Raw genomic sequence first — 25,639 nt, 5'->3', positions numbered from 1 at the left:
AAGAAAACCTCGGGCAGTGGGACTGCTGGGTTTTTGTGAGGTTTTTTTTCTTTTCTTCAATCGGAGTGGATTGTATTTGGAAGTTAGTTGAATTTATCTCATTCCACAAACGTTAAGATGAACTTTGCTAGAATGTTCCACGGACCCAGTTCCTAGTCCTGTAGAGAGCACCTGAGGCAGCCTCCCTCCTACAGGAAACGTTCAGTTCTGTTCAGTTCAGTTGCTCAGTCATGTCCGACTCTGCGACCCCGTAAATCGCAGCTCGCCAGGCCTCCCTGTCCATCACCAACTCCCAGAGTTCACTCAAACTCATGTCCATCGAGTCGGTGATGCTATCCAGCCATCATCCTCTGTCGTCCCCTCCTCCTGCCTCCAATCCCTCCCAACATCAGGGTCTTTTCCAATGAGTCAACGCTTCGTATGAGGTGGCCAAAGTATTAGAGTTTCAGCTTCAGCGTCAGTCCTTCCAATGAACACACAGGACTGATCTCAGGAATCTTACAGATAGCTATAGACAGATGAATCCATAGCTAATAAACACGGGTGGGAGAAACAATTAAAATTTAGCCTTACCCAGTGCTGTCTTGAAGGACCTTTTGGAAATGTAACATGACTAAGAGGTCATCAGTCATCTTAATACTTTATTTCCAAAATATTGATAATGTGCCTTAAATTCCTGTGTTAGGTCAACCTATGGCCTTCCCACCTCATCTGACTGTATCCTTACCGCTCCATTTTCCCACTAGGCAGAAGAGATTGTCTTCAGACCTTCTCCCTACCACCTGCGTTCTCAATCTTTCACTCCCTGAGGACTTGTATTTGTATCAGTGGAAACTGGTGTAGGTGAACACATCCAGGGACAGTTTCACTCTGTGCCTGTTTTCTTAAGATAGATAATAATGGAGCTTACTTCCACTACCAATAACTTATTTGGTTGGGCAACGAATTACTTGGTCATCCTTATTTAACAATAGTGATGTCCCAGCTTAATTTTTTTTTTTAAATATTACTCTTCATACTAACTCCTTTCTGTGTATGTTTCAGTGTCTGTCACTTACTAAATCCTTCCCATTTATGAAATCTCCAAGCCTTGGATAACCTGGAGACGCTGTCTGCATATCTTTTCATGATTATATATGGTGGCTCCTCTAGCCAGTGGGATTTTCCAGGCAAGAAGCAGGAATACTGGAGGGAGCTGCCGTTTCCTTCTCTAGGGGATCTTCCGGACCCAAGGATCGAACTTGGGTCGCCTTGGCAGGCAGTTTGTTTTACCACTGAGCTACGTGGGAAGCCCAAGGGAGGAGGGGGTGCCAAAGGATGAGCTAGTTAAATAGCATTCTCCCGGACACAGTGGTCGTCAGGCAAATTTCCACAGAAAAGGTGTCGGTCTCCTGGGCACCAAAGAAAGTGGCCCGTACGGGGATTGAACCCGCGACCTTGGCGTTATTAGCACCACGCTCTAACCAACTGAGCTAACCGGCCTTCTTTTTTATAGAGGAGAAATATCCTTCCCATAGTTTCCAGAGACCTTCGAATGAGCGAATCTAAAACCTTATTTCTAATCCTGCTACATGAGACTTTATTACTCCTGATTTCATAACCTTCTCACAATGTTTTGTTGTACCTTTCTTCCTCACCAAGATCCTATGTTCTCCGTGATGTTTCTCAGTTTGCTTGTTTGGCTCCTATTCCTGGTTTGTGATTCATCCCAAACAACAAGCTTGCTCTCCATTATCAATTTGTAGATCCCACTTGACCCATCTCTTCCAGAATGTGCCATAAATGGTAAGACAGCAAAAAAAAAATAAATAAAATGGTAAGACACGTGGCACCCAGAAAGGAATTGAATATCAACTATAGCGAAGACTATGCCACCCCAAAATATGCCACTATGGCATAAAAACTATTTTCAGCCAAAGAACAACTGATGTAAGAATGGGGCTCTTACTTCCCTTTTTCTTCCCCAAAGCAGATAATTATCCCATATGAAAGGTGCCATCCCTTTACCAGGAAAAAAATAAACAATTTTGTCACCAAAAATGGGGAGTCCAGGATAAGAGAAATCTGTACAAACAGACCTTGTTAAAATAATCCTTATCTTCCTTTAATCTCCTCATGTATGTTAGTTGCTATTTCACAATTACTACTCTTTGTACAAACTAAACACTTAGGCCTAACTGCTTTTTAGATCATTTTCCTGTGAAGACTCCCATATACATATAATAAGATTAAATAAAATGTGCATTCTTTTCTCCTATTAATCTCTTATATCAACTAAATTCTCAAACCTGGCTAGAAACCCTAAAAGGGTAGAGGAAAGTTTCACTCCTCCTACACAGCTTTCCAATCCCTATAGTAGCCTGAGAGGTCTCTCTACCTGCATTATTCCCAATCTATGGTCACTTCTTCCCACAGCAGATTGCATTATTCCCTATAGGAAGAGAGATTCCGAGTCCAGAGAGCCTAACTTTTATTCCAGGCCTGATTGTGCCACCAAGAGGAGCAGAGAGCTCACCTCTCTCTTCCCCCCACCGCCACCACCACCCCCACTCCCTTCCTCCTCCACCTCCTCCTCCTGCTTTCATTTTTCCTCTTCTTCTCCTTCCTATTCTTCTTCTTCACTTTTTGTCAGAAATTGTAAAGAGTCTGAGATCTTACCCTACTTAGGAGATAAGATAACTTGTAACTTTTTCATGACTGCTGGTAGTAGACACAACACCTAGATCAGAGACCAGAGGTTTTATTATTCACAGCACAGCAGCAAGGTTGCGTTGGTTCGCCCACCAGGTCCCACAGGGGTGACGTGGAGGGGCCCAGGTGGATGCTGCATGCACAGTGTGTTTGCATGACAGCCACAGGACAGCTGGGGGGTCTGGTGGCTTAAAGTGAGTGTGCCAAGCAAACCTGCTGTTTGTCTGGGGGCAGCCACTACCCTATTCTTTAAGGTCCCTCAACCCTGATGAGTAGCATTCTTGACACACCCAGTAAGAACAGGCAGGAACTCTCAAGGCAGTTTGCCTCTTCCAGTGCTGTGTTCAAAAAACTAACATTGAATATGCTCAAGCAGGGACACTGATGGTGAGAGCTTTTATTGTTAGAGCCATTTGCAGGCAAAGTAGCTATGAGGGTGTGAGAAAGAAGGTCATTTGGGAGATGGGCCCAGAAGGAGTAGCAAGTGTTAGGCTGAGGAAAGCAGAGTGGAGAGGAGGCAGGAGATTCACTATGTTATTGAAGAGTGCTTAGTTCTGCAAAGGATACGAAGTATATATTGGACTCAGAGATAAATGTGTTCTAAACACAGAGGATGGGATTCAAGGACAAAACAGGCACCACACACTCATGAGGCACATAAAGAACTCAGCATCTATGAGGCATCTCATATTTAAGAAACCTTAAGTTGGCCAACCACTTGTCTCCTACCCATGGCATGCAGATAAAACCCATTGGTGACAACTATAGACCAAGCCAAAAATACCCACGTGATCAGACCCAGCTACCTTGGACCTGCTCAGTCCTCTTGTTCAACTTAACTCTGATCCTCAGAAGCCCATCATCACACGGGAAGGCTAATGAGCCAGAGAACAAAAGATGTATGATGAACATTGTGCTAGAACAAGATTCATCTAACAGGACCTCCCACCTATTTGTCTCCTGAGGATGGTGTGCAACCCCATCTCTTTCCCTGTGCTTTTTGCAACACTGATTCAAAATTCTAACATTTTAATGACCTCTGGAGGAGTTGTGTGGTACACTTGAAGGTGAAACTGCCACCATAAAAATGCCATTTTGGCATGACTTATTTGAGCTAAAAGCACTTGAAAAACAGGTGCAAAAAGGCAGAGATATCTGCATTGTGAAATTAACCCTGCTTTTTCTACCATTACCTACCCTAAAATTCCTTTACTGTCATTTTCATTAGTGTAATTTATTACAGAAATAACATAACAGCTACATCTAACGGTGTTTGAAAGAGCCCCCAATTTTTTCTACTCCAAGAACCCATGAACCTTCACTTACCAGTTGGAGGACCATTATTTAGTCACTAGACACCTATTGCTCCCCAGTTGAACAATTCCTAGTAAATACAGTAGGAATTAAAGAACACTAAAGGTCAGAAGTATTGTTTATGTATATAACTTACCATCCATATTGTATCAGGTTCACCTACAGAGGACCCAAATGCAAGCTCTTTCATAGAAAAAGTAGGTGGCCCTGAAAAGGGCCTTTAGCTTTGCTACAAAAGCCTTAAAGCTCAAACTTAACCACCAAACCCATAAAGAGTGCGGCCCTGACGCTTGAGCGCGTAAACCACGTCCATGGCGGTGACAGTCTTGCGCTTGGCGTGCTCGGTGTAGGTGACCGCGTCCCGGATCACGTTCTCCAGGAACACCTTCAGCACCCCGCGGGTCTCCTCGTAGATAAGGCCGGAGATACGCTTGACTCCTCCACGGCGGGCCAGACGGCGGATGGCCGGCTTTGTGATGCCCTGAATATTGTCGCGCAAAACCTTGCGGTGACGCTTAGCGCCCCCCTTTCCAAGGCCCTTTCCACCTTTACCGCGTCCAGACATGCTACCTAAATACTGAGCACTAATGCCGAACGTGCCTAATACAAGGCCCTGCAGCCTGTTATGTAGCGATAGTGCGGACCTTTGTGAAAACTAGAAGAGCAGAAAGGCGGGAAACTGCACTGAGTCCCCGCCCCTTCTAAAATCTAAAGTGAAACATAGGCTAGGGAGGTTTACTGGTATTTAGAAAATGGCTCAGAGAAAAAAAAAAGAAAGAAAATGGCTCAGAGGTAAAGAATCCGTCTGCAATGCGGGAAAGGAAGGTTGGGTCGGCCGGAGAGATCCCCTAGAGAAGGAAATGACAACCCATTCCAGTATTCTTGCCTGGGAAATCCCATGGATAGTGGAGCCTGGCGAGCTACAGTCTATAAAGGGGCAAACAGTCCGACAAGACTGACCACGAAGACACTCCATTGATCTATCTGAATCTTAGTAGCTTTTTTCGTAAAATAGGATAAATGCTATTAATAACTGAGTTATTGTAAACAAAATAACATCTAGTTGGCGAACAATAAATTCCCGGAATCTTACTGAAAACAAAGTATAATAGCTAACACACATTAAAAGATTTCAAAAACTTCCTAATATAATACTAGTTTGTACAGTGTGCTTTAATTTATACAAATGAAGCATATACATTTAACCAGTGAAGGATTGCAAAGGAAATGAATGTAAATTGTCAGGGGCTAATAACCTCTTCTTGTATAGAGGACAGAGTGGAAGGGTGATTGTCGTTTCCTGTAGTTGGTGCATGGAATTCAAGCAAAGATATCATAAACGCCAGTGGTGGGCAAAGAAATTTACACAAGTGCCAGAAATAAAAATGTGATCTTTCCTAGGTTTTTGTATTATTTTTTTAAATTATTTTCTTTTTTTGCTGAGCACATGGGAGCACTAAGATTTAAATGATGCCCTTAAAATAAATGGAATGTTCAAAATAGCTTTTTTTAAATTCACACTTATGATATACCAAGCACACTGTCCTATAGAGTATAGATTAGCTCAGCCAAGTGCTCCATCAGAAAATTTGAGATTATGAATGTCAAATTTCAGAACAATTTATTTTGAGGTAACAGCACCAATAGCTAAAAAAAAATCACACACCAATGTAAAAGAACCAAATTTCAATTCAGTGGACATATTATCATTAAAACAGGCAGAAGAAAGGAAAACATTGCTGTTTAAGAAAAACAAAACAAACATATCCAAAAGAAAACATTAATTTGTTAAACAAGCCTTGAAATTCACAGGAATACACACACAGTAGCAACTCCTAAAGAATTATCACCGCTTTTTGAACATTGTCAAATAAAATAAACATTTTAAAATAACAAAATTCACAAAAAGTTGCTTCGATAGTATCTAGAGTTCCTCTTGAAGAAGGAATTCATAGGGCCTGGACTCCATCTGAGGCCTGTCCGTGCTGATCGTGCTCGGCCACCTCTCCAGTGGACTCTGAACTCTCTGCTTAGTGCCTGTGGGAACAATGGAAGGATAAGACCCCCTCCGGACAGGGGAACCTTGAAGATCATATCCAGGTTACTCATCACCTAAGAGAAAACAGACACTAATCACCCCTGCCTCCAGACACTATCTATCAGAATGTAAGCACAGGCTTATCGGTTATTAACTGGTTGGAATGTATCTGTGGCATTATTGACTATTAACTGAACACATAAAACGTGAATGATGGGGTTATTGTGATTGTATTTACCCTTCCTTTGTAAGCCTCAAGGGATTTGGGGTGGAGGATTTGGACACGTACACATGGGGTATAAAAGATTTTCACAAATGCTGGTCGGGGTCCTTGACTAAGAGGAGAATCTGCCTTGGGCCCGCCGGTGTAATAAACTGCACTCCACTATCTGCATTGTCCTTCTGAGTGAGTTTGTTTCCCGGAAAGCATGGCTATAACACTCTAGCCAATTTTGCCCTAATGGTGACATCTTATATAACTATATCATAATATCAAAGCCGGTAACTGACACTGGCAAAGTACTGTTAACTAGCATACAGGCCTTATTCAGCTCTCACAGATTTTCATATTGCCCCCGTGTGTGTGTGTAGGGGGCGGGGGGGGGGGGGTGTCTTATGCCATTTTAAACCATGCATTGGTTCATGTAACTATCACCTCAACATTGACAATAAACTATTCTATTATTACCAAGAAACTCTTCAGTGTTAGTGTTTTATAGTTTAATCCACCCACATCTTCCCTGTCTTGGGGCAATCACTGTTATTCACCTCAGTATCATCACTCTGAGAATGTTATATAAATGGAATTATACAATATATAACTTTTTAAGTTTGGCTTTTTTACTAAGCATTATCCATGTAGACAGTTGCATGTATTAATATAATAGCTCCTCATTTTATTGCTGAGCAGGATGCTATTGTATGGGTGTCTGAGAATTTATATAACCAATGACCAGTTGAAAGATACAAACTTGTTTCTAATTTATAAATGAAGCTGTTATGAACAGTTTTCTTTCTCCCCAGCCACCCCCACTCCATTTGGTTTGCTTTTAGTATATCCTTCATGCCACCTGAAAATTACATTTTTTTTTTAAATGGCAGAAATGCTGCTAGGATGACTGGGAGGCTAACAGGCCTTTCAGTCATCACACAGAAATCACACAGCATTGTCATTATCTCTTGAAAGCTTGTTTCAAGATTCAAAAACATTGCACAGAGCTATTCCAACTGTTTCTGAAATCTGACTTCTGGTTTCCGTAGCTGAGGACTTGCTCCACAACATTCTGTAATGTTTATTAATTAAACTGTTGGTGTCCAGATTCTTCGGTTCCACCAGGGGACTAATACTTTCAATGCTATGCAGAACTATTTGCTTAGGGCCTCAAGAGCCTCCAGTGTTGCTTAATCTCTCCAGGCTAGGAGTAAACCCAGCAATAAAGCTGAGAGTTCCCATTGCTAATGTCTATAAAATCTGACAGAATCCACAAATCTTGCATTGCTCCAGGGTTTATCCTAGGATTCTGCCTTTGTTGTCTCATCGGCTCTTTTTCTGAGGATTAATAATAAGCGATGACTGCAAACTCTGCCTTAGTGACTACGTCATGTTTTTCATGCAGAGTGCAGACACATTATGTACAGAGTTTTCAGTAACTTGCTGCAACAAGCTCTAAATTCCTGGTGTGCTGAACATACTTATTAGCCCGGGCCCCAGATTTGATGAATTTATGCTCTCCCCATCTGCATCACTAACAGCACTGCTGTGCCACTCAGCTGGGGGTGCTGCTGGAAACTGAATTCTGGAAATCCCACGGAACCAATGTTTTGGATACCAGATCTCTATTTTTAGTACAGAAAGGATGATTACATTTACCAAATGATGTATTGTTCAGCACAAAAACAAATGGATTAGCAGCAAACTAGTCTCCAGTAGTACTCAGCATGGGTCCTTGAATATCAGTGTGTGTGCATGCCACTTTCCGGCTGCTCAAGGACCAGTGCTTTTCATCATATACTACATCATCCCTGGACTTCCTGTCTCAGGGACAGGAAAATTTCAATTATTTTGCCTAATCCAATAATTTAATTACTACAAACAAAGCTAGGTGGTGGATTTCCAGCTGAGCTATTTAAAATCCTAAAAGATGATGCTGTTAACGTGCTGCACTCAATATGCCAGCAAATTTGGAAAATTAAGCAGTGGTTACAGGACTGAAAAAAGTCTGTTTTCATTTCAATACCAAAGAAAGACAATGCCAAAGAATGTTCAAACTACCATGCAATTTCGCTCATTGCCAAGCTAGCAAGTTAACGCTAAAAATCCTTCAAGCTAGGCTTCTTTTATGTGAACCAAGAACTTTCAGATGTACAAGCTGGATTTAGAAAAGGCAGAGGAACTAGAGATCAAATTGCCAACATCCACTGGATCACAGAAAAAGAAGAAAAATCCCAAAGAAAATACCTACTTCTGCTTCATTGACTTCAGTAAACCCCTTTTGTCGATTACAACAAACTGTGGAAAATTCTTAAAGAGATGACAATACCAGACCACCTGACCTGTCTCCTGAGAAACCTGTATGCAGGACAAGAAGCAACAGTTAGAACCGGACCTGAACAACAGACTGGTTCAAAATTGGGAAAGGAGTATGTCAAGGCTGTATATTGTCACCCTGTTTATCTAACTTCTGTGCAGAGTACATCATGTGAAATGCCAGGCTGAATGAAGCACAAGCTGGAATCAAGATTGCTGGGAGAAAAATCAACCTCACATACGCAGATGATACCACTGTAAGGGCAGAAAGCGAAGAGGAACCAAAGAGCCTCTTGATGAGGGTGAAAGAGGAAAGTGAAGTAGATTTCAAAGTCAACATTCAAAAAGCTAAGATCATGGCATCCAGTCTGAGCACTTCAAAGGAAATAGATGCGGAAAGGACGACAGAATTTATTTTCTTGGGCTGGAAAATCACTGCCAGCACTGATTGCAGCCATGAAATTATAAAATGCTTACTCCTTGGAAAAAACTGACAAACCTAAACAACTTATTCGGAAGCAGAGACATCACTTTGCCAACAAAGGTTCGTACAGTCAAAGCTATGGTTTTTCCAACAGTCACATACAGATATAAGAATTGGACCATAAAGAGTCAATGCTTTTGTACTGTGGTGCTGGAGAAGACTCAAGAGTCCCTTCAACAGCAAGATTAAACCAGTCAATCCTAAAGGAAATCAGTCTTGAAAATTCACTGGAAGGACTGTTGCTGAAGCTGAAGCTCCAATACTTTGGCCACCTGATGTGAAGAACTGACTCACTGGAAAAGACCCTGATGCTGGGGAAGACTGAGGACAGGACAACAGATGATGAGATGGTTGAGTGGCATTACTGACTCAATGGATGAGTTTCAGCAAACTTTGGGAGATAGTGAAGGATAGGGAAGCCTGGAGTGCTGCACTTGATGGGATAGCAGGGACTGAATAATACAATTAAACTGAGATGACAGACTGAGCTGGGGCGGGCGGGGGGTGGGGGTGGGGGGTTACACAGGTAAGTCACTTAGAAATAAGACCCCAGAAGTAACCAAAGCAGGCTGTATATATCTTTAGTATACAGAGGATCTAAGTGTCATAGCATTTACTTTTCATAATGCACCCTATTATACTGGTATAAGAGTATCTTCACACTATTTGCTGCTTATAGAGGAAGAGGACCACTATCATTATTTTCAGAGTTTAAGAGGATCGCGTCACTGTTTTCCCTGTTTAAGTTTACGGATTGCAATGGAAGTTTCAGGTGTCAACCCCTGGTTCTTACATGGATAACAGGTTGCAGGCCAACGGTCCTGTCATAGGATTGGTAGATGGTACGTGGAGTTATGCCCCGAGGTTCCTTAGGATATTACCTTTGTGATACAGCTCTTCCAAGTGAAGTAGTAGGTGGCTCTGAAAAGAGCCTTTGGGTTTGATATTGGCACCTGGTGGCAATTTATGCCCTCTCCCCGCGGATGCGGCGGGCGAGCTGAATGTCCTTGGGCATGATGGTGACACGCTTGGCGTGGATGGCGCACAGGTTGGTGTCCTCGAAGAGCCCCACCAGGTAGGCCTCACACGCCTCCTGCAGCGCCATCACGGCCGAGCTCTGGAAGCGCAGGTCGGTCTTGAAGTCCTGCGCGATCTCGCGCACCAGCCGCTGGAACGGCAGCTTGCGGATCAGCAGCTCGGTGGACTTCTGGTAGCGGCGGATCTCGCGCAGAGCCACCGTGCCGGGCCGGTAGCGGTGTGGCTTCTTCACGCCGCCGGTGGCCGGCGCGCTCTTGCGAGCAGCCTTGGTAGCTAGCTGCTTGCGCGGGGCCTTGCCACCGGTGGACTTGCGAGCCGTCTGCTTAGTACGAGCCATGCCGAGGATTTGGAATCACTGTTGCAATGCAAACCCCGCTTTTCTTGCTCTTATTTATAAAGGCCAAGTCATCCCGATTGGTCCGAATCTTCAAATTTCGCGCGGTGAAAGAAGCAACTGGATACGCCTTGTGATTGGCTACCAGTTCTCACTTTGGAAAGCCTTGATCTTTTGAAGTACGTCCTGTATTTTCTCTGTAAATTCTCCATCTATTCATCCTGTATTTTATATGCCTTATATTTACCTTAATTGGTTTTAATCCCCTTGCTCAAAATTAAGTTTGGGAGGAGACAAAAAAGAAAGTTCAACAGATCTGAGCCCTTTCAAAAACTCCTTTTTTGAATGTTATTGAACTAGTCCAGCTTCGTCATTTATCAAAGGATCTAATTTTGAATAAATGTTTTATTTTTGCAATGAAAGTATCGTATTACAGAATTTCAAGCCCTTCAACAAACATTGCCATCACTTCCAGACACTCTGTTCCTAGGAAACATGAAAATACTACCGCTGTTGAAATGTGACGATGCTGGATCTTGGTGAATCTTAAATGTTTGATCAAGTCAAACTGGAAATGCCAATGGCTTAATTTACAAAACGTTTCAGTATTTAGGTAAATTTTATGCTCTCTTTCCTACAATTACTAACTCGGTAACTTAATTTTGGCCGAAAACTAGAATCATAAATTTATATTGAGCTTTTGTCTCTTTCGGTCCACATCGAGGAAGAAACAAGGCTCACAAGTAGATAATTATGTACAAAACATTAATCGTTTGCAGTTTTGAAAACGGAAACTTTTTTTTTTTCTTAGCTGGTGGAGGAGGACATACAGGGTTCATTCCAGTTAAACAGCCAATCAAGAAACACAATCGAAATCGCCTTATTTGCATACACCATTTCTACTGGCTAAATTGATCCAATCAGCTATTGCGATTAGTTAAGCATCTATTTGCATAGAAGCCCTACAAAAATAGGCCAGCACTGTAAGCCGCATTCTTTCAGTTTTCTTTGTCAGTGTAGTCTGACGTTCTTCCATCATGCCTGAACCGGCTAAGTCTGCTCCTGCTCCCAAGAAGGGCTCCAAGAAGGCGGTGACCAAGGCTCAGAAGAAGGACGGCAAGAAGCGCAAGCGTAGCCGCAAGGAGAGCTACTCCGTGTACGTGTACAAGGTGCTGAAGCAGGTCCACCCGGACACCGGCATCTCGTCCAAGGCCATGGGCATCATGAACTCCTTCGTCAACGACATCTTCGAGCGCATCGCGGGCGAGGCGTCGCGCCTGGCGCATTACAACAAGCGCTCGACCATCACATCCAGGGAGATCCAGACGGCCGTGCGCCTGCTGCTGCCCGGGGAGCTGGCCAAACATGCGGTGTCCGAGGGCACCAAGGCCGTCACCAAGTACACCAGCTCCAAGTAAATGTTTTTAGGAGCTGTCAAACCCAAAGGCTCTTTTCAGAGCCACTCACATTTTCCCAAAGGGCTGTAATGCAAACAATGGATAAGAGTAAACTTACATTTCCGGGTCTGGGACATAATGGCCTCCCAGGAAGGCTTTACATGCTCTATCTCTTCCCAGGGCAAAAGTATTTTAGAAACAACAGGCCCAAACTAACGCTAACCCCCATGTTACCAGGACAAGACTTTAGTACAACTTTGGCTTCCCTAGAAATGGAATCTTTACCGTTCAACCAGAAATTAGCTAATCACCAGTTAGATAATCAGACTAACAGACTCTTGTCATCCCCTAAAGCAGCAATCTCCACTCTTTTCGGCGCCTGGGATCGATTGGCGCCAGGGACCCATACTGGGTGGGGGAATTGTTTGCGAATAATTCAAGCCCATTACTTTTTTGGGGGGTGCTGTGTGCTCAACTTCTTCGGATTGCTTATTTTTTTCTTTTTTAACTGGGGGCTACTTTACAATACTGTAGTGGTTTTTGCCATACATACATTGACATGAATCATCCAGGGGTATACATGTTTCCCCCATCCTGAACCCCGCCTTCCACCTCCCTCCCCATCCCAGCCCTCAGGGTCCTCCCACTGCACTGGCCCTGAGCGCCCTGTCTCATGCATCAAACCTGGACTGGCCATCTATTTCACATATGGTAATATATATATGCTTCAATGCTATTCTCTCAAATCATGCCACTCTCGCCTTCTCCCACAGAGTCCAAAAGTCTGTTCTTTGTGTCTCGTTTGCTGTCTCGCCTGTAGGGTCATCATTACCATCTTTTTTAATTCCATATATATGCGTTAATATACTGTACTGGTGTTTTTCTTTCTGACTTACTTCACTCTGTATAATAGGCTCCAGTTTCATCCACCTCATTAGAACCGATTCAAATGCATTCTTGTTAATAGCTAAGTAATATACCATTGTGTATATGTAGCCCGGCTTTCTTATCCATTCGTCTGCTGATGGACATCTAGGTAGCTCCCACGTCCTAGCTATTGTAAACAGTTCAAGCACATTACATTTAGTGTGCACTTTATTTCTATTATTATTACATTAATTCCACCTCAGATCATCAGACATTAGATTCTGGAGGTTGGGGTCCTCTACACTAAAGGATGGCATCCTTGCAATAATCAACCCACTTTTCTTCCTAGTATAATTTCCCTGTTCCTGCTCCCTTCTGCCTAGAAAAACCTTTCATTTCATACAGCTCCTCGGAGTTCCTTTCCGTCTGCTAGATTGGCAGCTGCCAGATTCATGAAGCAACTGCCAGATTCATGAATCACTGAATAAAGCCAATAACATTTTTAACATGTAGTCCGTGGAATTCTATTTTTAACATGTGAAAGCAATGTGTTTAAGATAATTGAGATACATGTGAAAGCAATGTGTTTAAGATAATTGAGATACAAAGATAAAAGGACACGGGGGTGGGGGCATCATCCCTGGCGGGCCAATGGTTAAGGTTCCATTGATTCCACTGAAGGGGGCACAGGTTCTATCCCTGGTCAAGGAGTTAAAAATCCCATGGCCAAGAAAAAAAAAAAAGGCACATGGGCTCCAGAATCACTTCTTGGAAGAAAGAGTTGCCTGCTGATCTAGAATACCCTTTTGGATCTCACAAAAGCAGAGAATAAACTTACAATAAGCCTTTAAGGTTATCAGTTAAAAATAAATAAACCAAAAGTTGAGAATTATGTTTTATTCAGCAGGTATACCAACGACTGAAACCCATGAGACAGCCTCTCGGAAAGCTCTAGGGGACTATTCTGAAGACATAAGGGAGAACCAGGATATATAGGAGTTGGGGGTGGTAAGAGGGAAGCAGGTACTTGAAACATCAAAAAATTACTGTTAATTAAAGAAAACAGACATTTCAAGCTAGTGAATTTTGCATAGTTTTCTATGTCTGAGAAGATCCAAGAGTCTGGGCTCATTGAAATCATTCCTTTGATATGTAAGTTAACTGCTTAGGGCCAGTATCCAATTTTTCTTCATCCTGAATCCACTCGGTGCACAGTTGTGGGGATGGGGTGGCAGTTTCAGAGGCTTAAGGCTAGATGGCTGCCACATCCTTTGTTTACTGATACAGCAAGTGACATTCTTCATCCACAAAGTTTGGAAATTTACCTTAATATACCCTCCACCATGATAATCTCTATTTTCTAAAAAGTTCAGTCACTTGTTGCTGGATCTCAAACCTGGTAGAACCAGATGGCTAGCAACATTCTTTAGTTGGCAAAGGATAGAGGAAATTTTCTTCCAAGACAATTTCATAGTTTTATTTGGCAAAACCTGAACAACACCAGGTTCCTGCCCTTCCTTGAACACTACTTCTAAAAAATGAGCGTAATTAACAGCCTACACACCCTAGTGAGTGTCTCTGCATTTGAACTGCAGTCTCTCCCAATAGGAAGGGTTCAGAAGATATGTGATCTCTTGGTTCAATGCCAAGGTTCAGTTATAGCTTAGATCAGCACTTGATAACATGCATCATTTTTATCATAAATAAATAAAATTTAATTTTGTTTTATTTCAAAAAACCATGGGTTTGGCCATCAATTCACCACCATTTTGACGGTTTTCGTATGGAGTTCTATTAGCCATCAGCCAAAAGATGAACAGTTTTATTTATATTTGGAGACTCATTAGTAATTATCCAATATAATCTTAGAAAATGTACTTATCACAGTGTATAAAGCCTTTTTAGAAATATTACGTTTGAATTCTCTTTTTGCTGAAAAGTAAAACGATGGTAGTGATTATTTGGAACCTCAAAATATCTTACTTTTGGGACTTCCCTCGTTGTCTAGTGGCTAAGACTCCATGCTCCCAATGCAGGGGGCTCAGGTTCCATCTCTGGCTGAGGAACTAGATATTTCTGCTGATAATAAAAATCTCCATGATGAAACTTAAAATTCCTTTTTTTAATTTTACTTTTCATTTTAAATAAATTATCACAGAATTAATACTGCTCCTAATGACTGGTATTCTTGAACTGGCTGGCAGTCTTCTCCCTGGGGTTAGTACTCATCTGTTTCTGCTCTGGCCTCAGTTTATTTTCTGTGTTGGGGCCAGTGTGAGGAAAACAGGAGAGATTCCATTTTGAAGCCTGTCATCTATCTTAAAGACTGGATATGAACTTGGCCTGAACCCTGCCCAAGAGTGAGAAAACCATTGCTAGTGAAAACCAGGTCTTCTGGAGATTTCCCTCCCTACAGATGACAAATGGAGATTGTAGTTGAGGTCAGGCTGCCCTTGTTAGATTAACCATAGAGACATGCCCCTTGATGTATAATCATTGTTCCCCCGCTTTAACCTTAATTGTTTGCTCTCCTAGCACCTACTTGTAAAACTCAATCATATACAAGAGAGAGGTTGCTAACATGTAACCAGTCACATAGTGGGGGGTATAAAACTAAACCTCTCAGAAACATCAGGGTCCTTGTTGGGAACTGATTCCCCGTGGACCCACTGGCATAATAAACTGTGCTCCACTGTCTTGAGTGTCCTCCGAAGTATGTGTGTTTGATTACTCCAGATTCCACAACATTTGAATTCAATGTATTCAACTGGAGTAAGACTTTGGCGGGGGGGGGGGGGGGGGGGCGGGGAATGTGTAAACTCACTGATGAGCTATCCAGAAACTCCAACTTGTGAGAGAAGAGGAGAAAGTTGGTTCTATCTAGGTGGCTATCAGACCTGTGGCCATCATTCCAAGTAATGCTCCCAACATGAGACATTCACAGTCATTGTTTCCTTTGTGAGGAATGATTTTCTACAGAAGTATGAAGATCCCACTCTCTTCCAGATTTCATGCCACTGGCTTTCATGTATCATCTCAGTTGTGAAGTCTTCCCCACTTAGCCTATCTAAAATGGTAACTGTCCACGACCCATCTCCCACTCTATGACAGTCCTTAATCCCCTTGGACTCTTTATGTTTTCTTAATCCTCTTGACCTGCCAGAATACTGTGTTTATCTTTGTTCATTTTCTGTCGGTGAGCTCCACACAGAAGGATCTCTGCCATGTTATGCACTGTTCTTTCCAGCACCTAGAACATTGTTGAGCACATAGTAATCACTCAAAAAGGTTTTCATGAATGGATGGATGAGATAAAAGGAAAATATGCAGGTAATACAAAATGCCCTCCATTCTCTAGCCCCAGAGATAAAATCCATGACAGATTTAACAAAATGAACCACTATAGAAGGTATTCCCCCTCACTATGCTGTTTCTTCAACATAGTATTTGAGCTAACAATGGCACCCCCAACCCACAGAGTTATAGTGAGGATTAAATTAAATAATCCATGCAGAAACTCAGTTAGACTTTGACTTTATAAAGTCATGAATCTTTTACCAGCTGGACAGCTCCAAAGGCCATTATTGTTAGTATCTCTTTTTTGCAATTGACATAACAATCAAGAGTGCTACATGGAGCACAGCTTGGATTCAGCCAGATCTGCTACTGACTGAAGGACCCAGGGAAATAAAGCTGGAGAGCTCACCATTTTCCCTTATACAGAAACTCTTTGCCTGGTTCTCAAAGACATTTGAATTCACAACCCAAATAAATCCAGTTTGGTACCTGAGAGCAAACAATTTGCCTGTGGTCATAAAACTAGTAAATTGAAGTATTATGCTATGAGCCAACTTTAACTCCAGGGGTTTATATTTTATGAATAATTTTCTCTTTGCTCCCTAACTATAAATCTCCCAGATCAGCCTCTGTTTTCAAGGTCTGAATAGCACAAAATGAAGAAAACTGGGCCTTGATTTTTGTGCTGGAGCACAGTTGAGCCAACGAAGAACCACTCCAGTATTCTTGCCTGGAGAATCCTATAGACAGAGGAGCCTGGCAGGCCACAGTCCACGGGATCGCAAAAGAGCTAAGCAGGACTGACTGAGCACACATGCAGTAAAAATAAAGCAGAACCTGGTTAAATGAGAGAAAAGAACACAAAAACTCCTGTGTTCAGCTTCTCTCAAGTTCTTCCATTTCACTCAGAGCAAATGCTAAATTCTTTACAGTGGTATACAAGCCCCTGCAGGATCATGCTTCCTTTCATTTCTCTGCTTTTTAATCTCCTCCTGCAGTGCCCAGCCCTTTCCACATAGCCACTCTAGCTCTTAAGCATTTCCTCCTCCTTTTTCCCCAGCTTGCTTCTTCACCTTTCAACGCTTTGCTGAGATAACTAGCTTCTTAGTGCCATCTTCATTGGTCACCTTATCTAAATTTCAACTCTCCATAAGAATCCTTATTCTTGCTTTATTGCACTCATTCTCACCATCTAAGATATTACATATGATATTTGTTTATCTGATTGTTTATCCAAGAGTCAAATATAAATCCCATAAGAGCCCAGAATTTTGTCTGTTTGGGTCTCATCTGAGTATATTCCCAATGCACAGAACAGCATCTGGTACTGTTATAAAGTCAACAAATATATGTGGAATGAATTAAAAATTTATCAATCTTAGATGTTGTTTGTTGAGAGAGTTATCATGACACCATAATTAGGTTTTAAAATGGTAGATGTATATTAAAATGCTAACAGAGGAAATGATATAATTTCCTCAACAGTCTTCAAGGCAACAGTCAAGGTAGAAAGGGTATAAACCAGTGTTGGTGATGTTAAAGATGGGTAAACTTTTATCTCTACTTCCATATATTCTCAAATGTTGCATAAAAAAAAAAAAAAAAAAAAATTGAGAATGAAATTATATGGGCAAGGGGAGATAAATTGACAAATTTTTACAAGACTATGGAGAAGTCTTTAAAAGACCATCGGAAAGCCCAAATAGGACTTTGTGCTGATCTGTATAGGAAAGACCCAATGTGAAGACCAAGTGAGACAGGACTAGCAGCTAAGCACAGCACACAACACAGATCCAGGGTAATACTCCTTGTAATATCCCTTAGAACCTGGTAATGTCAACTGCTGAAAGCAGCTCCATTTCTCAATATGCTGTTAGCTGTGAAAGGTGCTTGGTCATGTCCGACCCTGCAAATTCTCCAGGCCAGAATACTGGAGTGGGGATCAAACCCAGGTCTTCCACAACGTGGGCAGATTCTTTACCAGCTGAGCCACAAGGGAAGCCCATTTCTCAGTATAGACTCACATTCTCAATATAGACTCTTAGGTGTTATGTGCCATTGAGAGAAATTTCAATTTATATAAATAAATGTACTTTGCAAATGCTTACTCCTGGTAAGAGTTCACAGTATGCTGTTCTTGAAGAGACCAAAAATACCATCCCTCACCTCACTCCAGGCGTAATTTATTTTTTTAAACATGACTGACAAATAGACTTCTGAAACTAGCATTCATAAATCACCTGCGGTGAACTTCGTACAATGTACACTGTGACTCAGTAGACGTGAGTGGGGTCCAAAAACCTACCATTTCCAGCAAATTTCCAAATGACGCTCATGCTGCTGGTCGCAGACACTCTATGAGTGGTGAAATTGTAGAAGTCAGCAGGACTCTGCCTTAATTGACTACTGCCACCAATAAGTTTATCAGAAATACTGATTGGGTGATATTTTTTTATATAAGTCGCTGTCAACAAAACAATGCCCTCACTGCTCTCTGTGTAAAACGACCTTTTAGAGGAAACTCAAAACTGTCTCACTTTGAACCTGACTGTGATTGGAACTGAGCAAATTAAGGTTTCAGAAAGTCAGCAAAAACAAATGCTCTAGCTTCTCAATGGTCAATACCCAAATATGTGAATATAGCTCTAAAAAGGATAAACAGGAAACCCACAATCACCTCCACCCAAATTCAGCCTTTTGTTTTCTGTGCTCAAATAACCCAACCTGACACTAACACCACGCAAATTACTGCCCTTTCCAAATTATATAAGCACGACTTGGTCTCACGTTTAATAACTCCCCAACCCACCTGCATAAGGTACTTATATTCCACTTCCTGAGACAGAAACCAACTTACTACCTTCTAGCAACTTTTGCACACTACCAATTGACAGTATACAAAGCCAGCCAAAGGGAGGGTTTAAAGCTGCAACCGACTAGATCCTTTTGTATGTTCTAAGATGGCCCTTATAAATAAGGTTATTTAAACATGCCCAACTTGAAATCTACCTGCATTCCGAACCACAACACTCACGACACTTTTAAGTGACAGCTCTTTTAAAGAAATTGTGGGTGGCTCTTAGAAGAGCCTTTTTCGTTGGAGTGAGGCAGTTGTCGGAGTTTTATGCCCTCTCCCCGCGGATGCGGCGGGCGAGCTGGATGTCCTTGGGCATGATGGTGACGCGCTTGGCGTGGATGGCGCACAGGTTGGTGTCCTCGAAGAGCCCCACTAGGTAGGCCTCGCACGCCTCCTGCAGCGCCATCACGGCCGAGCTCTGGAAGCGCAGGTCGGTCTTGAAGTCCTGCGCGATCTCGCGCACCAGCCGCTGGAACGGCAGCTTGCGGATCAGCAGCTCGGTGGACTTCTGGTAGCGGCGGATCTCGCGCAGAGCCACCGTGCCGGGCCGGTAGCGGTGGGGCTTCTTCACGCCGCCGGTGGCCGGCGCGCTCTTGCGGGCCGCCTTGGTGGCCAGCTGCTTGCGCGGGGCCTTGCCACCGGTGGACTTGCGAGCCGTCTGCTTAGTACGAGCCATTGCAATACAAGCCGAAAAAGACTAAACAGGAAGCTAGAAAGATTGGGTTTATATATACTCAGAAACAGTCTGATTGGTCTTACTCTAGTTCAAAACTCCCGCGAAACAAATCCATTGGCTGAAGAGTCACTGAAGTGATTGGTCAATTTTTAAAGATTCTGATTGGATGAATTAGTTCACTTTTCAATCCTTCTTTTTGTTGAAGCCTGCTATCCAAAGGAGCTAATATTCTAGTTCTAAATTCAGGGCTCCTCAAACTGTAAATAAGGAACTACTTGGACATCGTGAAAGATGCCTGTTCTGATTCAGATCTATGTAATGGGGCTGAAATTCCGAGGATCAAGCTTTAGAAACAGGTTTACTTGTATTCTCTTTTTTTCTCAATGGTTAATTTTTCTGTTCTGAATTTAGATTGCCCTGGACAGTCACTTCGTAGCTCCACTAGTAAACCACAGGGAAAGCGACAGGCCACAGATGAGCGGCAAACAAAAATACAAAGAAAAAAAATCATTGACTTTCCCGCGGTGGCCAAATGGGATTTATGCTTCAGTTTGTTATAGCAAAAATTAGTAGCCTCCATTTTAGGCTCTATTCTTAGAGCCTACTCTGACAGATGGTTTTCTTTCTTACTTAACCGCACTTGGATTACTTTATGGTTAAAATGTACTAAGCACTTGGTGTTTACTTCTCCGAGAAAACACCCTTTTGTGAGCATATTTCATTTCAGAAAGTATCGGTACAATAACCTCAAGGACCACCAGAGACAACCACCCGGGCCTAACTTAACCAGTGTTGCTAATTTTGAAATTTCCCTGAAGTGAAAAAGAGCACAAACTTGCATCCTTACCGACGGCCCTATTTCCCACTCCTAGACTGTGTAAGTTTTCCAGTAGTCGTGTATGGACGTGAGTTGGACTATTAAGAAAGCTGAGCGCCGAAGAATTGATGCTTTTGAACTGTGGTGTTGAAGATCCAACCAGTCCATCCTAAAGATCAGTCCCGGGTGTTCATCGGAAGGACTGATGCTGAAGCTGAAACTCTGACCACCTGATGCGAAGAGCTGACTCATTTTTAAAAACCCTGATACTGGGAAAGACTGAGGGCAGGAGGAGAAAAGGACGACAGAGGATGAGATACTTGGGTGACATCACCGACTCAATGGACATGAGTTTGGGTAGGCTCCGGGAGTTGGTGATAGACAAGGAGGCCCGGGGTACTGCATTTCATGGGATCGCAGAGTGGGAAAGACTGTGTGACTGAACTGAACGGAGACTGTATAAGATTTCTAACTACTCTATCTCAAGGGAGAGAAGAGTCAAAGCAATAAAAGCTACCATTTTCTACTTCACCCCAACTGTCGCCAGATTTCCACTCGGCACCAGTGAACAGTAATTGATTTGAAAAGCCCGCACCGATCCCAGCGGTCCTTTCGTTTTGCTGTTTCAAAACACGTAGCCCGACATTCCAGACCACTACCTGCATTTTTGGGCACTATACAAATGTTTCCTTTTTCTCAAGGGGAACAGCAACTCCAGCTTTTGTTAACGTTACCCTTGCTCTTCAAACTACCCACTTTCCTGTATAAATTCATTTCCCTGAAATCACATTTGAAGCAGTCCCGTCAAGGAGAAAAGATAACTTCGGGTAAACATGCCTAGTATCTATTCAATAGGTTTAATGTAAGTATTACAACGCGAAGACAAGTACTGTTTACGAGCTCTTTTAAATGTGAGAATGTGGATGGCTCTTAAAAGAGCCTTTGGGTAATAGGTTGTAGCAACACACACCGAGATCTAAGTAGGTTCACTTGCCCTTGGCCTTGTGGTGGCTCTCGGTCTTCTTGGGCAGCAGCACCGCCTGGATATTGGGCAGGACACCGCCCTGAGCGATGGTGACTTTGCCCAGCAGCTTGTTGAGCTCCTCGTCGTTGCGGATGGCCAGCTGCAGGTGGCGCGGGATGATACGGGTCTTCTTGTTGTCCCGGGCCGCGTTGCCGGCCAGCTCCAGGATCTCGGCCGTCAAGTACTCCAGCACCGCCGCCAAGTACACCGGGGCCCCGGCCCCGACCCGCTCAGCGTAGTTGCCTTTGCGGAGCAGCCGGTGCACTCGGCCCACGGGGAACTGGAGCCCGGCCCGCGAAGAGCGGGTTTTCGCCTTAGCGCGTGCTTTGCCGCCTTGTTTTCCACGACCAGACATAATGAGACACCAGAAACAAGCTGAGACCCAGAAAAATGGATCCTTGAGACCCCAGAAGCTAGGTAATTATACTCTCCGGCGGTTTGATAAAACAGCATATGCGATTGGCCAAACACAAACTTAAGCCAATCAAAACCCAGATCTGAAACAACACCGCTGCTAATTTACATAAGGAGTTTGTAGTGAAAAGGTCAAATTATGTAACGGTGAGCTAAGGGAAGAGCCAATAAGAGTTTGAAATAAAGAGCCTATCAGAGGTTAGGATGAGATGAAAAGACCAATCATAAATTGTAATTCTGCCATCCCTCATTTGCATACAGGTCAGACAAATACTAAGATCGTTTGTTTGGGGGCGTATTTTGTGTTCGCCTCCTGGTCCTCTGTGCGTTTTGCGATGCCTGAGCCAGCCAAGTCAGCTCCTGCCCCGAAGAAGGGCTCCAAGAAGGCGGTGACCAAGGCGCAGAAAAAAGACGGCAAGAAGCGCAAGCGCAGCCGCAAGGAGAGCTACTCCGTGTACGTGTACAAGGTGCTGAAGCAGGTCCACCCGGACACCGGCATCTCGTCCAAGGCCATGGGCATCATGAACTCCTTCGTCAACGACATCTTCGAGCGCATCGCGGGCGAGGCGTCGCGCCTGGCGCATTACAACAAGCGCTCGACCATCACATCCAGGGAGATCCAGACGGCCGTGCGCCTGCTGCTGCCCGGGGAGCTGGCCAAACACGCGGTGTCCGAGGGCACCAAGGCCGTCACCAAGTACACCAGCTCCAAGTAAATTTCGTCATTTGAAACAACGCAAGTAATTCAAGGCTCTTTTAAGAGCCACCCAGGTTGTCCCAAAGGATCTGTAACTCTCCAGACTGTGCTAAAATGGCTAGGTCAAGTAGTGAGAAAGGTAATATACAACCATCAGGGTTAAGGTTTCTTACCATTGTGGTGTGAGGAAAAATTGTCTATGCCCCAGCCACTAATATCAAAGAGGCTAATTTTGAGCAGCACTAAGTCTGACCTCAAAAATCTTAATTTGCTACATATTAGCCACGTGTCTTTGTAAACATCTGTTAATATAAAGGATGTCAGTTATTCTAAGCTGGCTATTTTTAAGAAGCAGCAAAATCTCAATACTTAGTAGAAAACTTCGTGTTTCCTAAGACATTTACATTTATAAAGTAAATAATCCATTTGTAAGCGTGTTTCCCTTGCTGTAATACAAGGAAGAAAATGTCCAAATGTCTAGAATATCTTTTTTTATAGAAAAGGACACTACTTAAATCTGCATAATAATGTTACCAATGTTTACATTGCTTTTCCTGGTTACCTCAAAACAACTGACTACCCATTCCCATCATGTTTTTCTTTAATGTGAAGATGGTATTTTTAAGGTGACTCAGCCATTTTGTAGTCTTCTGTTTTACTGGGAATCTCCAGTGTACAGAGGAGGTAATACAAATTAGGTATTTCGGTTTGTCTTCCCCCTGTTAATATATCTTCTATCAATTAGACCAACCAAAGAATATGGACAGAAAGAAGGGGGAGTTTTTCTCTCTATATCTACACAGACTTGTGAACATTAAATGTTACTATATTTTGTCATGGTGCTTGTGAAGGAAATTCCCTAAAGCCTACATATAATTAAAGCATTCATTTCTTACTGTCCAAGGTTAATTGTAATTACAGTTTTAAAAAAATGTATTCTGGAAAGCAAATATGTATATTTAAGAAATAGATAAGCATGGTTTAAGGGGGAATCCCCCAGCATATTTAGCCTCTTTGAATGCTAAATTTGGACATGGTACCTAAACCCTTTGGGAGCATTTCCTTACCTCTAAAATGGGAATAAGAATTAACAACTACTATGTGATATGGCCGGGGTGATCAATAAAAGGGCCCTTAGGGTGGTGCTGGCACAGAGTCCTCTAAAATATTAGCTGTTGCTAAAGCAGCTAGTTGCAGTTCTGGGAACTTGCCCTCTGGTCTGCCCACTTTAGAATCTCAGAATCCTGAGGCCTTGAACAAGGCAGTGGACTGGAAAGACTACTAGCATTTAATACCAGTTAGGATTCCTTATCTGGCACTGTGAACAATACAAACCGCTTCTGAACAGGCCTGCCCCTGTTGAAAAAAACAATTCTTTTCCCTGAACTGTTTTGAGGACAACTTAGTGCCTGTGACGCTAAGTCTTCCCTGCCTTTAATGGCCACTTCAAGCAACATATGTGTCATTTTCCAGGGATTTTCTCATGCCTCGCTAGGATTAGAGATATCTTTTTAATAGTCAGATGTGTTGGGTTCCAAAGCCATAAGCAAACTACTCACCTCCATTTGCCTCTCAAACTTGGTCTCTTTTTTCACCACACCCCCTTGGCCTCCCTCTGCTCACCAGATAACTTCCTTGCTACCTCCAGGCTTTGCTACTTAGTCCTCCTTCCATTTGGAACTTCACTTTCTCCATCTCTTTCCCCCAAGCATCACTTACAAGTAAAGCCTTCTGGTGGTGCTGGTTTAATCCCTGCATCGTGCCTGACTCTTGTGACCCCATGGACTGTATCCCACCACGATCCTCTGTCCACAGGATTTCCCAGGCAAGAATACTGGAGGGGGTTGCCATTTCCTTCTCCAAGGGATCTTCCTGACCCAGGGATCAAACCCGCATCTTCTGAATTAGAGTCACCTATGTCATTTAAAGTACCATCTCCTTTCTCTACACTATAAAGTTTTGCCCAGCTTCAGTTTTGTTCATAGCACCATCTAACAAACAGTTTTAAAACTGTTTTGTCTGTGCCCCTTCCAACAAAATATAAGCTCCATGAACTTAGAAATACTATTTTGTTCACCATTGTTCACTGCTACAATTCCATAGCATCGAACAGTGCCTGGTACATGCCATGTGCTCAATTTTGTTTGTTAAATTAACATCATCGTATGAAATTATCTCCTCAAATAAGTGCCTTAGCTCCAATAACATCTGATTCTTTTCATATTTAAACACCAGAGCCCATATCTTTGAAAGAGATGACATTCCAAATGACTCCATGATTTCTGGCTTTCAAAGTATCACCCTACACACTACTTGCCAGCCATAAGGAGGAGAAATCAGATTTTACGAAGAAGCTATTAATAATTATTCTAAACCAATGACTGACCTAAAACCCCCATAATCCCCTTAACAAGTGACTCTGATGTACAATAGTATTTACATAAAACGATCTATAACCTGTTCCTTGACAAGAGAATTAATGTTATTTCAGTCAAGTCCAGGGGAAATCACTTCTACTTTGTAGGACATACAGGGTACAGAAATCAAGGAAAATAACCCCATCAGGAAACAAGCCAAACCAGGAGGACATTCTATAGGCCGGGTCTACATCAAATCAATGTCAGAAAACTGAGATCCAGGAAATCTGGAGAAAACATGCATCAATGCATTAAGAGAAAGAGACCTGAGACGGAACAAAAGGTAAGATTGGATCTTCCTCTGAACAAACCAGATCTCTAAGATATTTAAGGTATAATAAGGATTTGTTCATGTGTACCGACTATTAGGTATTTAGTTAGGCAGTAAGTATACCGGTAACATTTTAAAACAAACAAGAACAAAAACAGTGCATATTTCCTTTGAGGTAAAAAATCCTGATGCCTGTATAGTACTTAAGCCTAAGTGCCATTTATGTTGCTCATTTAAAAAAGTACTTCCTGTCGACTTTTCAAATTTTTCAAACAGGAATTCGGACTATAATGTCCTCTATACCTAATACATGGTAGCTCTCCCTGCGGGCCCATTTTAACTGTTCCCTCAATGCATGGGTACAAGTTTTAGTCAGCAGAACCCAGCAGCAGCACCACACGCCAGGCGAGCCCAGAAGCGCGCCCCCGCTGAGGGGAAGACCCGCCCTACTCGTGAATTCGCCTTTGTTCCGAATCGCG

At 42.8% G+C, this 25,639-nt stretch overlaps 6 protein-coding genes and 1 non-coding gene across 7 annotated transcripts; 2 read left to right on the top strand and 5 right to left on the bottom strand.

The window, feature by feature from the left end:
• Positions 1-1,408: 1,408 nt before the first annotated feature.
• On the bottom strand, positions 1,409-1,482 carry TRNAI-AAU (transfer RNA isoleucine (anticodon AAU)). Its single transcript has one exon. It is a non-coding gene; the product is annotated as a tRNA-Ile (tRNA).
• A 2,776-nt stretch (positions 1,483-4,258) lies between these two features.
• On the bottom strand, positions 4,259-4,570 carry LOC136151665 (histone H4). The gene has a single exon (XM_065912973.1). The coding sequence runs from the start codon at positions 4,568-4,570 to the stop codon at positions 4,259-4,261; it is 312 nt and encodes a 103-aa protein (XP_065769045.1).
• A 5,448-nt stretch (positions 4,571-10,018) lies between these two features.
• Positions 10,019-10,429, bottom strand: LOC136151615 (histone H3.1). The gene has a single exon (XM_065912883.1). The coding sequence runs from the start codon at positions 10,427-10,429 to the stop codon at positions 10,019-10,021; it is 411 nt and encodes a 136-aa protein (XP_065768955.1).
• A 1,015-nt stretch (positions 10,430-11,444) lies between these two features.
• Positions 11,445-11,870, top strand: LOC136151510 (histone H2B type 1-C/E/F/G/I). Its single transcript, XM_065912701.1, has one exon. It carries the CDS (start codon positions 11,464-11,466, stop codon positions 11,842-11,844), a length of 381 nt encoding a protein of 126 aa, XP_065768773.1. The 5' UTR covers positions 11,445-11,463; the 3' UTR covers positions 11,845-11,870.
• Positions 11,871-19,109: 7,239 nt separating this feature from the next.
• Positions 19,110-19,520, bottom strand: LOC136151587 (histone H3.1). Its single transcript, XM_065912831.1, has one exon. The coding sequence runs from the start codon at positions 19,518-19,520 to the stop codon at positions 19,110-19,112; it is 411 nt and encodes a 136-aa protein (XP_065768903.1).
• Positions 19,521-21,270: 1,750 nt separating this feature from the next.
• LOC136151480 (histone H2A type 1) lies at positions 21,271-21,716 on the bottom strand. The gene has a single exon (XM_065912656.1). The coding sequence runs from the start codon at positions 21,714-21,716 to the stop codon at positions 21,324-21,326; it is 393 nt and encodes a 130-aa protein (XP_065768728.1). The 3' UTR covers positions 21,271-21,323.
• Positions 21,717-22,110: 394 nt separating this feature from the next.
• Positions 22,111-22,665, top strand: LOC136151468 (histone H2B type 1-C/E/F/G/I). Its single transcript, XM_065912615.1, has one exon. It carries the CDS (start codon positions 22,111-22,113, stop codon positions 22,489-22,491), a length of 381 nt encoding a protein of 126 aa, XP_065768687.1. The 3' UTR covers positions 22,492-22,665.
• Positions 22,666-25,639: the final 2,974 nt, after the last annotated feature.

This window comes from Muntiacus reevesi, chromosome 20, assembly GCF_963930625.1.
Source record: "Muntiacus reevesi chromosome 20, mMunRee1.1, whole genome shotgun sequence".
NCBI classification, from domain to species: domain Eukaryota; kingdom Metazoa; phylum Chordata; class Mammalia; order Artiodactyla; family Cervidae; genus Muntiacus; species Muntiacus reevesi.
The sequence above is the reverse complement of the archived record's forward strand: the minus strand, read 5'-3'. Positions and strand labels throughout refer to the sequence as shown.